This window comes from Vulpes lagopus, chromosome 12, assembly GCF_018345385.1.
Source record: "Vulpes lagopus strain Blue_001 chromosome 12, ASM1834538v1, whole genome shotgun sequence".
Taxonomy (NCBI): Eukaryota; Metazoa; Chordata; class Mammalia; order Carnivora; family Canidae; genus Vulpes; species Vulpes lagopus.
In genome coordinates this window covers 9235826-9250048 of record NC_054835.1, presented here as the reverse complement: position 1 = coordinate 9250048, position 14223 = coordinate 9235826, and the positions used below count along the sequence as shown (strand labels likewise).

At 54.8% G+C, this 14223-nt stretch overlaps 1 protein-coding gene across 10 annotated transcripts in view; it reads right to left on the bottom strand.

Annotated features, from left to right (window-relative positions):
- Positions 1-14223, bottom strand: part of NTNG2 (netrin G2) — a 70831-nt gene that overhangs the window by 36215 nt on the left and 20393 nt on the right. For all 10 annotated transcript variants that reach the window (XR_005983262.1, XR_005983259.1, XR_005983264.1 and 7 more), the window contains exon 4: positions 3334-3977. Coding sequence is in view for 4 of the 10 variants with exons in the window: in XM_041726732.1 (XP_041582666.1) it covers positions 3334-3977 (644 nt within the window). In the remaining 6 variants the exon portion in view is untranslated. The remainder of the gene's footprint in view (positions 1-3333; positions 3978-14223) is intronic.

Below are 14223 nucleotides of genomic sequence, written 5' to 3'. Positions count from 1 at the left end.
CAATGCCACATTCTTGGCTTACGGGATCTTAGCAATTCAATAACCATTGGGGAATCAAATTAATTAAATAAGAAAATGCACATGAAGCCCTTAACTGGGAGCTCAATGAGACTCAGTCAATGAGACTGTAGCAAATGCTCAATAAGTATCAGCTACTGCTGTTGGCAGGCTACAGAGGGAGGCACTCAGGGCCATGAGACTCTGAAGGAATCCCAGAAAGAGTTTCAGTCTGAGATCCCAGAACCTGAAAGGCCCTGGCGGGGGGGTCCCCAGGTGCCCATTCAGGAACATCAAGGCACCATCTGGGCGGTACCTACGTATGCCTTTGCCACCCTATCTCATCGTCCCGGGCCTCTCTGGCTCTCTGGCACTATTGGGCTTTCCCACCCCAGAATTTAAAAAGGAAAAGCAGAGAAAGTTGCAGCCCTTTGCTGAACCATCTCACCAGTCCTAATTAATCGATAAGCCAAGCTGCTGTTTTCCTGCCAACCGGCCGCCTGAAGAGTACTTACTTTATCTGTGAATTGATTGCCGTCCTTTCGCCACCGCTACGTCTAATCCCTACTGCCCACAGAGGCTGGGTGCCAAGGGGAGCTGGGAGCCGCTGAGCAGGAGCCGCCCTGCCACCTTGCCAGGGAGATGTGGGCTCCAGCCGCCCAGTCCTCAGGTTACAGGTCGGACACTGAGGCCCAGAGAGGGCTGCAGAGGGCCAGAGCTGAAACAGGTTCACCCGGCCCCAGATCACCCAGTGAGGTGGAAGGAGGGCCGCTGACCAGACTCCTGGTCAGGATCCCCCTGCAGAGGAGGATCCCCCTGCAGCTGCCCGAGGCAGATCAGAGGGGCTGCTGCGACCCCCAGAAGGTGCAGAGATCTGGTTCCCACCACCATGCTGCTAAGCCAGCTGGGACTGCAGGGTGGAGGGAGGGTCTTACACCCCCGTGGCATCCCCAGGGCAGGCAGGGGTCACCCAGCGGTCCAAAGCCCGGACACTGATCAGAGAGCTCAACCCTCAACCCCCAGCTTCCACAACAGTGGCTGTTTGTCAGATGTTTTCCAGAACATTCCTGATTTAACATATGTTGCCCAAGTATGGGGAGGATTAGAAGTCACAAGTGTCAGAGTCACAGACCTGTGCATATACACCTGCCATCCTTGAGCCTGAACCGCCTCATTCAACCGCTTGCCTTTGCCTTGGCCCATTTGGAAGACACGCGCATAGTCCAGGTAAAATAGAATGCCAACGTGAGCGGAAGATGACAGCCCCGCACCTTCCTGCCCAACCCCACTCTGCGGGCAGGACCACAGCAATCTGTCAGCACACGAGCTTCAGCCTTGGCCCCAGACCCCTCGTGCTCTTGCTGTGCCTGGACACACTTCTTCCCAATGCCTCCCCAATGTGTAGAAATTATGCACATGGGTGTTTCACACTTTGTACAAAAATAGGATTATACTAGACACACCATGCAACAAATGGCTTTTTCCTCTTATCAGTAATTCTAACCTTGGGGTCTTCAGAGCCTGCTGCGGAAAGATGCCCCCAGCGTATGTTGTCCCAGCGGGGTGCTTCGTGCGTGGCCCCTGCCCACACGGCCTGAGCCATGTTCCTGATCCTGACTATGCCCCACCTTAGCCCGTTTAACTGTCACCACCATCCGCTGAGGGGGCATGATTGTTATCATCCCCATTCTACAGATGGGGAAACCAGGCCACAGAGGACAGACTTCCCGTGTGGAGTCTCCCAGCCAGTGGATGGCAGCGCCGGGAATCCACCCAGGCTGTCTGACGCCAGAGCCATGCCCCCAACTGGCACACCAGTGTTCTCAGACTTGCACATGCATCAGAATCCCCGGAGGGCTCGTTAGAACACAGATTGCTGGACCCAGCCCTGGAGTGTTGATGCCGAAGGTCTGGTGTAGGGCCCGAGAATTTGCATCGCTAACAGGTTTCCAAGTGCTGCTGATGCTGCCAGTCTGAGAGTCAAACTTGGAGAGCATCACATGCTGCTGCCCCTTATCACTGCCCCCTAGCAGACCCAGGGATGTGGCTTCCTGAGCCTCCCTCCTGAGTGCAGACCAGTGTGTCACGTGGCTTGCCCCTACAGACAGGCACATTATCTGGTGAACGAACAAATGACCCAGACAGTGTGGAGTCACTTAATCGTCTGCCATCTTTCCAGGGGATCAAGGCTGGTTTAATCTATGATGGTCTTTTGCCTTCCCCCCAAAGTAGCCTTGAAACATATTCTTCTCCAAAGCTGTGAGTAAAGGATTAATTCAACAGGTGGGGAATGTCCACACCCAGGATATTCCAAAGAAAAGTTTGGCCTTTAACTGGCTTCTGGGAGGTAATCTCCGAGCCCTTGGAATGTCTTGCCTGGTAGGAGTATCTTTGTTTACCTGGGGCTTCAGGACACATCAGCTGGTTTATGGTGATGCGATTTATGGCAGGGGAACCTCTGGGTCAAGAGATTGAAGACTAAGGTGCATCATACAGGCAGTCAGCCATACCTATATGATCAATTTCCAACAAAACCCCCAGATTCCAAGGCTTGGGCAAGCTTCCCTGGCTGGTGGTACCCCTCACATGTTATCACACGTCATTGCTGGGAGGACTGAGTACTGTCTCCATGACCGCATGGGGAGATGACATCCAGAAGCTCACACTGGTGTCTCTGGGAGCCCACCCAGGCACCTTTTTCTGTTGCTTTTCAGTGTGATAAGCTGTAATCAAGAGTGTAACGGTTTTGCTAAGTCTGTTCTAGAAAATCATTATGCCTGAGGGTAGTTTTAGGGACCCCCCCCCCCCAGACACAAGCACAATTCACTGAATTGCTGGACAGTTGGAGAGCACCTCCTGAGCACCCAGCTTTTGCCCAAGCCCACAGTGCCCAGCTCCCCTGGTCTCCTCTAGACCTTCCAGCCCTCCAGGCCCTACAAAGGACAATTAACATCCATCATTCACCTCCCTCCATGGAAAAACCAGGCGTCTTATCTGTGCAGCCCTGGCCACCATAAGCAGCCCCTTAGATGTAATACCAAGTACCATCACAGGTAGAGGTAACATCCCAGAAACCAGGCAATATCCTGAGTATCAGCTAACATCTCAGGAACTAGGTAACATTCTGGGAACCAGGTAACATCCTGATACCAGCTAACATACCAGGAACCGGGTGACATCCCAGGAACTAAGCAACATCTTGGAAAACAGGCGACATCCTGGGAACCAGGTAACATCTCAGGAACCAGGTAACATCCTGAGTACTAGCTAACCCCCCGGGAATCGGGCGACACCCCGGGACCTGGAGAGCGCCCCAGTGCCCCCAGCAGGCCTTACCTGCCAATGACCTCGATGTTGGAGATGGCATAGAAGTACTTGTAGAGGTTCTCCCGCTGCACGTACGTGCCCCCCAGCGCGGGGCGCAGCAGCCGCATGCGCAGGTCCGTGAGGGTGAAGAACTCCTTGAGGCCCTTGGCGCTCTCCAGCCGCGTGTACAGGTTGCCCATGTTGCGCAGGTCGGGGCCGGCGAAGATGGCCAGGCGGTCCCGCACCTCGAAGCGCACGTGCTTCTCCTTCTTGGAGCCCGCCCAGCGCGAGTACTCCTCGGTGCACAGCACGCGGTGGGCACCCGAGGACGACAGGTCGCGGGCCCGGCGCGCGGCCATCCCGAAGGCCTCCATGCAGTCCTCGGCGTAGAACTGGTAGGGCTGCCACGTGCGCCCGTTGTCCAGGGACTTCTCCAGGACCATGACTGTGGGCCGGCCGTACTCGAAGGTCACCACCACGTCGTCTGTCAGCTCCACGCTCTTGTTCCACGACAGGGTGATGTTGGCTTCTAGCGGGCTCGGGTAGCGGCTCCACGTGACGCTCTGCCAATACGTGGCCAGGCCCTCATCCTCCTTGTCGAACATGAGCCGGGGCGGGTGTGCCAGGTCTGGGTTGGAGGCGTCGCACTCGTTGCTGCACAGGTAGGGGTTCTCCTGTGGGGGGGGGGGCGAGACGGGAGGGCTGGGCGTGACTGCTCTGGGGCCCCAGGGAGCCTCAGCCCGGCCTGGCCCCCGCACCGTGTGCCCGGGCATCCGCTGGGGGCTGGCTGAGCCTGCGCTCTGGTGTCCGGGCACTGGGAGCCTCTTCTGGGCTGGCGACCTGTACCTGTGTCCCCAAAGCACATAGAAGCAGGCAAGCCTATGGCTTTCTGAGAAAATGTGCACTTGCTCCTGCTCCAGATACAGAGAAGCAAGAAGGGCAGGTGTTAGTCACCTGCTCCCAAGGCCCCTGTGGCTCCTCATGGCCTGCAGGATAGAGTCCTGCCTCTTTCTTCTATTTTATTTTTTAAGATTTTATTTATTTATTCATGAGAAACAGAGAGAGGCAGAGACACAGGCAGAGGGAGAAGTAGGCTCCAAGCAGGGACCCCGATGTGGGACTCGATCCCAGGACCACAGGATCACATCCTGGGCTGAAGGTGGCACTAAACCGCTGAACCACCCAGGTGTCCCAAGTCCTGCCTCTTTAATAGGACTCTTTAGGACTCCTCTCCCACCATCCCTGGAATCACTGTTCTCGGGCCCCCGGAGCCTGGCCCACCTGAGCACTTCTGTCCTCCACACCCAGCTTGTCTGAGCCTCTGAGCCTTTGCAGACGGTATCCCTCTCCTTGACGTGCCCTTCTACTCTGTCTGCCTTGAGGAGGGAGGGCGGGTGGGCAGAGGGAGAAGCAGGCTCCCCGCCGAGCAGGGAGTCCGATTTGGGGCTCGATCGCCAGACCCTGGGATCAGAACCTGAGCCGAAGGCAAATCCTTCACCGACTAAGCCCCCCAGGTGCCCCATTCCTACTCACATTCTTCACTCTTTAAACATCTACAGCAAGAGGCCTTCCTGACCCTTTAAAATAATACCATTATAGCAGCAGGAATGGCCGAGGGAGAGGAAGTCAAAGTCACTGCAAACATCTGCTGAACTGCCACCCAGGGCCAGGGACTCTATGTCCGTTACAGACCTCATTGTCTCATTTCTCTTCTGTCTCATGTCGCACCTCCAAACACAGAGCGCGAGTATGAGCTCCGTGCTCCAGATGAAGGAACCCCGGGCTCGGGAAGGCAGTGTCCCTCACCCAAGGCACCCACCAGGAAGCGCGGGGAGCTATACCCAGGCCTATCTGATGCAGAGGGTGGCAGTCATGCCCGCCTCTGCCCCCTAGCCCATGTGTCCCCCTCGTACGTGGTCGGAGCACCCTGGGAGGAGGCTGGGTGTCTACAAGCTCCTCTCCATGGGGTGCATCTTGGTGGCGAGTTATTTCCAGGGCCCTGGCACAGGCCTGGCAGGCTCAGTGGGGGACACTGGCTGTGGAAGGCAGGACACAGCCCCCACTTGCTCTCTCTCCTCTCACCCCACCCCGGGGAGGCCGGCAGCCCACTCCTGGGCCCAGCGGGCACCGGCTGTGGCTCCCCTCTGTGGCAGTTCAAATCCATTCCCTGAGTCTGCCCATTGTGTGAACTCGGCCAGAGGCCTTGAAAATGTCACCAATGTGGTGGTTGCCTGGAGTCAGGGGGATAAATAGGTGGAGCCCTGGGGGTGGGGTGGGGGGCCGGTGGATTTTAGGGCAGTGAAGCGTCTCTGTGTGACACTCTCTTGGTGGATGTAGGATACTGTGCATTTGTCCAAACCCACCGAGCTGACAACACTGAGCATGGCCCCTGATGTAAACGGTGGGCTCTGGCTCACAATAACTATCAATGTAGCTCGTCAACTATAACCAATGTACCAAACCAGTGCAAATATGAATAGTAGGGGGAACTGTTGGGGAGCCTGGGTGGCTCAGTTGGTTAAGAGTCTGCCTTCAGCTCAGGTCATGATCCCAGGGTTCTTGGATTAAGCCCTGCATCAGGCTCCCTGCTTAGAGGGGAGTCTGCTTCTCCCTCTCCCTCGGCCCCTTACCCTGTTCATGTCCCCCCCGCCAAATAAAGATTCTTTTAAAAAGTAGGGGGGAACTGTTCATGGGGAGACGGGGGCATTAGAAACTCCTGCCACTGTGGGCTCAATTTTCTGTAAGCCTAAAACTGCTCTAAAACACAGTCTATTAATTAATTAAAAAAAAAAAAAAAAAAAAAAAAAGCTGTCATGAAGAACCACAGCGCCCAGACCACTCACATCCCTTTTTGATGAATATTTCAGGTGTCTGGTTTGCTCAGAGACAAAACAGCTTGGATCTGAGTTAAAATCTCTTACTCCCAAATGAGCCACTTGGCTCCCACGGGGGGAGTAGGCACGTTGCCTCCTGGGGGGCTGAGCTGGTGCCCCCACCAGCATCACCGTAGCGGCCTCTGGTGGTCACTGCTGATACCCTTTCGTGGAGGACACATTCTGCCCAGGGGTCTGGGGTGGGCAGGCTGGCCCAGGATTTTACTGAGGCAGCTTCCACAAAGCCCTCCTTGCCCAAAATAGCTCTGTCCTTGGTCCCCTGTGGTGCCACCGTCCACCCCACCTGGCCCAGGCCCGCTGATTCTCAGGACCCACAAACCTCGGGATGGAAGGGAGATACTGCTGAATCCAACCCCTCATTCAGCAGATGGGGAAACTGCTGGAGGTCCAGAACTAGGTGGGACTGGCCCAGGCCTCCTGGATAGCGGGAGGTGTTTGAGAATGAACCTGTTCCTGTCCTGGAAAGCCTCAGGGCTGTCGGGAAAACATTAGCAACCTCACATGCAACGCAGCAGGGAGAGGGTCTGGTTCAGCTTGTGGGCCCTGCGCTTCCTCCAGCTCCAGCTCAGTGATCCTGGGCCGTCATATCCCTGAATGTGAAGGGGCCGAGAGGCCCCTGGAGATGGCTCACTGGCCTACAGAGGCCAGGCCTGGTGACGGGAGGGCCAGGCTGCTCACACAGGAGGAGCAAGCCTGCCCATGGGGCCAGCCCCTGCCCCAGCCCCTCCGCCGGCACACAGCAGGGAAGAGCTCTCTGTCCAGAGGCATGGTCATGGTCATGCCATTTGGGATGCACCAGGGGGTGGGAGGACACAGTTTGCCCTTAGGTCGGCATCCCCACCTGCCAACCAGCAATCTCTGTCTTCCCACTCCCCAGGACCCTCCACTGCCCCAGCACCTTGTCAGGGGCTAAATTGCAGCTCCCTCCAAATTCATACATTGAGGCCCTAAACCTCAGGATCTCGGAATGTGACTGGTTGGAAATAGGGCCATTAATGGGTGATTAAGTTAAGATGAGGCCATGAGGACAGGTCCTAATGCAACACAACTGGTGTCCCTGTACAGAGAGGAAACTTGGATCCACAGAGAGACACCAGAGGCGAGTGCGTGTGGAGGAAAGCCATGTGAAGAAGCAGTAGGAGGGTGGCCATCTGCGAGCCTGGGAAAGAGGCCTCAGGAAACCAGACCCGCCTTGTCTTCCAACAAACTGCTAGCCTCCAGAGCGGTGAGCAGAGAGATTTCTGTGGTTTACGCCACCTGGGCCCCAGCAAATGAGTATAGTCCTCAGCCGGGAGCTGGGGGTCGTGGGGGCCGGGGATGGTCAGGGTGGGAGGAACGGTCCCGAGGGGCAGGACTGAATCGTGAGTCTTTCATGATCTCCCCAGAAGCTCTGTCTGGGATCCTCCTCTGCAAGCTTGGTTTCCAGCACCCGGGTACCAGGTGACACCGTGCTTCCTTGCCCACCTGGATAGCTCCTATCAATCCAGCTCTGAAGGCTGTGCCTTTTCTCTGGCTGTCCCATCCCCTCTTGCCTCTGATCTTGTGTTCCTGCAGCAACTCTCCCCCTCAGTGTTTTCAGGGCCCTCCCCCCATGCATCTCCTCCAGGAAGCCCTTCATGCCCGACTCAGTATTTAAACCCAGCTCCCTCGTCATCCATCATGGGATGTTGCATGTTCATCTGGCACAGTGTAGGAAGACCTCTGCGTAGGGCCTGGACCTCAGTAGCCACTCACTAAATTATCATTATTACAGTCATTATATTAATATATCATCATTATATTAATAACTAATTAATAGTAATAATTATAATAGACTGTCATAATAGTAATAATTATCAATATAATGACAATTAGGTTAATATTAATATATCTCACGCTGAATGCTGATATTATTCCTGCTATCCCCTGACTGCCGTGAATCACCCACACCTCACCTTCCCCAGTCCTTCTTCATCCCCTTGCCCTACCTTCCCTCACCCTGCCCAGTCTCTTGGTGGTCCCCACTGCAGGACACGGGACCCCACACAGCCCCCAGCCGTGCCGGCCTGTCTGTCACCAGGAAAACTGACACGGCCGGCTCTGCCAGGGGACGGGGGCTCCAGCCCGGCTGCCGACACCACGCTGCCATAACCTGCGGGGCCCCCTGGCCCCCCGCTCCTCAGCCCAGGAAGCAGATGGTCAGAAACTAATGAATCAGCCTGTGTATTTACCAGCCCCGCGCCTGCTGCTGAGCGGGCTTAATCAACAGTGAGCACGATAAATAAACCTCAAGCCATCGCCAGCACAACTCTCTCCCTCTCACTCCTATTTCTCTTCTTCCTTCCACCGCCCTCCTGCCCCAAGATCTTGGAGTTCCATGTAACCATTTTGGGGTGCGGGGTTTGGCTCCCGTTCAGGGCGCTGTCCACGCTGCACTTGCGATCCTTCCCAAACACCATTTGCTCTTGCGCTCGCTTTCCTTCTGTTCTCCCTGAGTGAGGGTTCCTGAGGAGGAGCCCAGGGTCGGGAGCCCAGTTTACCCCCCCCCCCCCCCAGTGCTGTGCCTCAGTCTGACAGCTCATGACGGCAGGTGCGAGGGAGGGGCCGGGCTGGAGGGTGGCGTCTGCCCGCCTTCTTGGTCTACACATTTCCACCGAGCTCTGTGAGATCAGACTCAATGAAACAGACAATCCAAACAATACCTAATGCCTTATACCTGGCCTAACACCTGAGAGAAAGTTAGGGGTGTGGGAGCCACACTTTTAACCTTTCAGGATGATACTGAAGCCAACATATGATCCTATGGAAAGCAATAATTATTGTTCTAGACATTTCGTGAATCTTCCCAGAAAAGTGAATAAATAAAAATCACACCCCTGATCAAAAACTTTGAAACTTTCTTAAAAAAAAATGCAACACACTGCATTTTCCATGCAAATGGAAATTACTGGGATCCCATCTCCCCAGTTAGGAACCCCCGTTCTGGAGCAGCTAAGGAAACTGGCTTTGGGGCCTGAACATCCTAGGTTTAATCTCAGCTGTATCCCTTGAGGCTGTGTGACCTTGAGAAAGTTGCTTTACATCTCTGAATATGTAGTCTCAACATCGTGTGAAATAATGTGTACGAAATGCCTAGAACACATCTCCAAATGGCAGCAATATTTATTAAACAGCAGCTTCAAAAACACTAGCCCAGGGGCTCTCCCAGCAACCTTCAGTGGGAAAAAGTAAGGTTGAGGCCAACCAGTTCGTTAACAATAAAACCAGAGCTTCATACAAGATGCCGACTACCTTGGGGACTGCAGGCTCAGGAGAGCGTGACGATCATGACATCCATCGAGTGCGAACCCTGTGCCAGGGCTGGGCTGGGCACTTCCCACCCACTCCGCATGGCATCCTCCCAGCAACCCCCCCGGGACAGTCAGTGCTACAATTACCTCCTCTTCACAGATCAAGGAACCAAGCACTTGCTGGCCCCACGTCACCCCCTCTGGACACAGTGGGATCCAGCCAAGGAAATAAATCTTGGGGGAACCAAGCTCCAAGATTCTGTGCCTCTCCTATCTCTGCAGACACACAAAAGCAGGTCACCTGAAAGGTTAGGCAGTGGGGATGATGGGGAGGGGTGAAGGCAGGGGTGCAGGACCAGCGGAGGGCAGGCAGCTGGGACAGCAGTGCCAGAGAGTGGGGTGGGAACAGACACAAAGCAGGAGGCTCCTGAAAAGAACTTTTCTATGGAGAAACCATTTCGTACCCCAAAATGTTCAAACCTTTCACTGGTCTCTCGAATGCTTTTGCTCTTATGTTATTTTCTGTGCAAAGGGTACAGTTGGGAGTCAGAGGCCAGGCTGTAAACAGTGTAGATAAGCTTCAGGCAAAAAATATAATTGAGTGGGAAAGCAGGCTGTTAGCAGGGACGGAGGTAACAGAGCCCAGGGGAAGTCGGGCTGTTTGGACCTCTGGACCCCTACCAAGGAGCCTGTGCCTTGTGTCGAGATGAAATTTCAGTTGCTGGACACCCATGGGGCGGGTTTGGGGAATGTGCAGCAGCGTGCCAGGACATAGTGGGAAGGGCTCAGCCATCTGTAGCCAGATGAGTGGGGACAGCCCTCGTCCAGGCTCGCCCTGCCACATCCATGTCTCCCCACTTCCCTGAGTGTCAACTTCTCCACCAAAGGGGAAGCGCCACCAAGGCAGCGACCTCATCTGCCTCCGTCCTCACTGCAGCCGAGGCCACCCTGGCACTCCTCAAGGCTGCTTGGGAAACCCTGGCGGACTGGATGGAATCCAGGAAGCCGACTGGTCGGGGCCCTTGTGAGGATTACAGCAGGTGTCTCCTAGCAAGCCCCTTGCGTGGCCCGAGATGGATGAAGAGACGTCATCATGGTCATCACCCGTCCTGAGGTTTGAGGACGCAGCAAGTTGCACACCCTGCATGTGCACTGTCCTGGAAGACGGGGCCCTTCAATGAACACTCTAGAAACAGGGAAAGGCTGAACAACATCTCAAGGTCACGCTGCTTCCAAGTGGCCGAAGTGGGGCAAGAAGCCAGGGAGTTGGGCTCGGGGACAAGTCAGGAAACTGTGTCCTTCACCCAAAAGGGAAGGACACTGTCACCCCAAACCTGGGGCCGCTCCCTGGAGATGCGGGTTCCACCGGGAGACAGACAGCCCATCGCTCTGCTACCCCAGCATGTGGGCAGGCCCAGGGAACAGTTTAGCAGCTGACAGATTTTTTTGAACCTGTCTGCCGAGTTGCCAACTGAACTGTCTCCTGCTCAGCCCGTCAACCTTGGCACTGCTGGAGGCATCTGCCTGTGGGAGGCGGAAGGCGGCCACGGAGAGCCCTAGGGAGGGGTGGCCTGGGGCACCGAGGGTTACACCAGGCAGCACCAGCTCCCTCTTGCAGAACAGGACTTAGCGAGGAGCAAAAGTGGGGGAAGCCAATGGGTAGCTGAGCTAGCGCCACCTCCACCTCTCATGATGCTTCTAGAACTCCGGGGGAAACTCTTTCAGCCTGAGCAGGTGCCCAAGTCAAGAATAAGTTCCCCTGAAAAAAAAAAAAAAAGAATAAGTTCCCCTGACCCACAGGGTCATGGAGCTGGGATTCAGGAGATTGTTCTTGACCCCATGTATGACCTTGGGTGGAGCCTTGCCCTACCTGTGCCTCAGTTTCACCATTCATGAGATGATCGAGCAGCTCTGACACTGACCTCCTTAAGTCCACTTGCCTCAGTCCCCCACACCATTTGGGAGGAAGGGCCCAGGGGCACATCCCCACCTCCCTCTACTCCAGGGAGAAAGCTGGGGTGCCAAGGGATTTCTCCCTAACAAGTTATTTCCTATTTATTGGTAAAAGAAGTTGCAGTGGGGATAAATTATTAACAAAGCGGAAATGAGATTCTGTTGGGAACAGATTCTAATTCTAGCTGCCCAGGTGGGTCTCTAACCATCACCCCGCCCCTGACACTCCCCCTCCTTCCCAGCCCTCTCCTCCTGTGGTTCCAGACCCCAGGGCCCTATGCCCTCCCCTCTCTACCTCCCTGGGCCTGCTTCTTCTCTCCTCTGCCCTTTCGGGTTTCTGGGCAAGGTCACGCCTCCCTGCTCGTGAATCAGCGGAAACCAACCCAAATGGCATTTCAGAGCAGGAGCTGCAACTAGCCAGGGAGGCTTCTCTTGTTGGGATAGGGTTTTTGTTCTTGCTGTGGTTTTGTGGGGTTTTTTTTTTTTTTTTTTTTTTTGGTGTTTTTGGTTTGGTTTGGTTTCTTGTTGGAGTGATTTCTTCACAGCCCAGCCACTACTCATAGGTAAGGCCAGGAGCATGGTCAAGCAGTCCTCATCCATCTCAGCAGTAAGCATCCAGAGGCCACACTGGCAGCCATTCCCCACCGACTAGATCACCCACAGACCCTGACTCTGAACCAGCCACAGTGGACATCTCCTGGCCAAGGGTCCACCTCGGACCCCCCAAGCCTGCCCTGGCCTCGGGCCTTCAGCTGCTCAGAACAGTTCCCCACTGCTCCAGTTCCCCAAATTGTTTGGGAGGAAAGGGGGGCCTTTCATTTCAACCTTGCCTGTGATTTACCTCCTTCCAGAACCATCCAACAACTTGTTTGCGTATAGTGGTATTTGCTGAACATCCCAGCAATTGGATCCCACAAGAGTGTTCCTTGGGTGCTTACTCAAGGGGCATCTATCTTCTCACTGGTCTCACTTAGTCTCATTGTTCTGCTGCAGCTCAGAGAGGGTAAGCAACCTGCCCAGCACCACCCAGCTAGGACTGTGTGGCTCACCGACCACCAAGAGATGCGGGAGCAGCCGGTGAGGTGCTGTTCTACCGCCAGCAGGGACTCCAGCTCCGAGGTCCCGTTCCCCACCTCTAGCTTCCCTGACAGACGTAACCAGCAAGACCTCCTGCCCACCCGAGGGTGTCAGGCTGCCCTGGAGGACCGTCCAGGAGAAGGTCAGCGGGGAAGCCAGGGCCTGAGGGGCAGGGATGCAAATGCCAAAATGCCAAACACTGCTGTAGGGGATTGCAGGCCCAGAAGAGCTGATTTCCTGCAGGGGCTGAGGGGAGGGAGGGGCTAGGCGGGGTCTTGCCAGGGCTCCGACTGGCTAGACCAGAGTTCATCCTTCCAGGAGCTTCGAATTTTATAGTAGCATCCCCCCTTATCCACAGGGGACTCCTTCCAGCACCCGCAGTGGATACCTGAAAACCCAGATAGATCCAAGATACATTGTTTGTCCCATATGTACATACCCGTGATATAGCTTAATTTCTACGTTAGGCACCGTAAGAGATTAACATCGATGACAACTAACAATAAAATAGAACAATCATAATCAAACACTGTAACAGCAGTGACGTGAACGTGGACTCCTTCTCTGGACACACCTTCCTGTGTTGCACTCACCCCTCTGTGTCGTGAGATGATAAGATGCCTGCGTGATGGGATGAAGTGAGGGCAGCGACGTGGGCCTGGGGACCTAGCATTAGGCTACTGTTGACCTTCACAGACAGGCCGGAAGGAGGAGCCTCTGCTTCCAGGCCACGGTGGACTGTGGGTAACTGAAACTACCACTAAGGGGGGGACTGCTATACTATTAAAAAAAAAATTAAAAAATAAAAAAGGATACAGTTTTGCCCTGGGCATATGTGGATTCTTCCCACAGCTGGATTTCTAGGAATGTTTAGGATGGGAAGTTCTAACCCAGTCTAAGAGAGCCCATGCTGTTTTGTGTGCCCCCCGCCAGGGACAACTCCTGCACCCCAACCCTCACCTGGCAGCACAAAACCAACCAGACATGCATAGGCATCCGTCTCAGACAAGGAATGGCTCCTCTGCCACTTGCACACCCCCGGTGACAGGGAACTCATTACCATAGGAAGCAGATAGGCCCAAACTAGACTGCTCGCTCCCTAGAAAGTTTGGCAATATATTTTGGCTCACACTCTGCATATTTCCTTTGCTCCAGGCCCCCTTCCTTTTTTATTTGGTCCTGTTTTCTCTGGTTGGATGTAAACATTTTCTAATTGGTTTGAAAAAGAATTGAGAGAAGCTCTCCTCCTTCCCCCACGTCAGGAGCTCAAATGTTTCCCCACCAGGGCCAGCGGGAAGGCTTAGCTGCTCCTCCTCGCCTCCTCCTGCACACAGACACGACCTGTTCAGCCAAGGACTGCCCACCTGGCAGCTGCCCAGAGGCTCTCTGCTCTCTCTTCTGGCGCACCCCGCTCCCCCCACCCCGAGGCCCACCACCCAAACAGCCTGACACTTTTACTTAATATCTCTTTAAAAAGTAAAGTAAACAAAGGAAGATGGGAGGAGGAAAGAAAGAGAGAGAGAGAGAGAGGGAGAGACCTGGCAGGATGGGGGCAGGGTGCAGGGAGGAGGAAAAGCTGCATCCAGAAAAGCCCAGTAAAGTGCATTATTGATTCAGGACTCAGAAAATGCTTAGAGAGTAGGAAAAGCGTCCTGCTCTTTAAAAGCTTGTGCAAAGCCTAAGCTAGACACAAGCAGCCTTCCCAAAGAGGGCCTGCTCTGCTGACA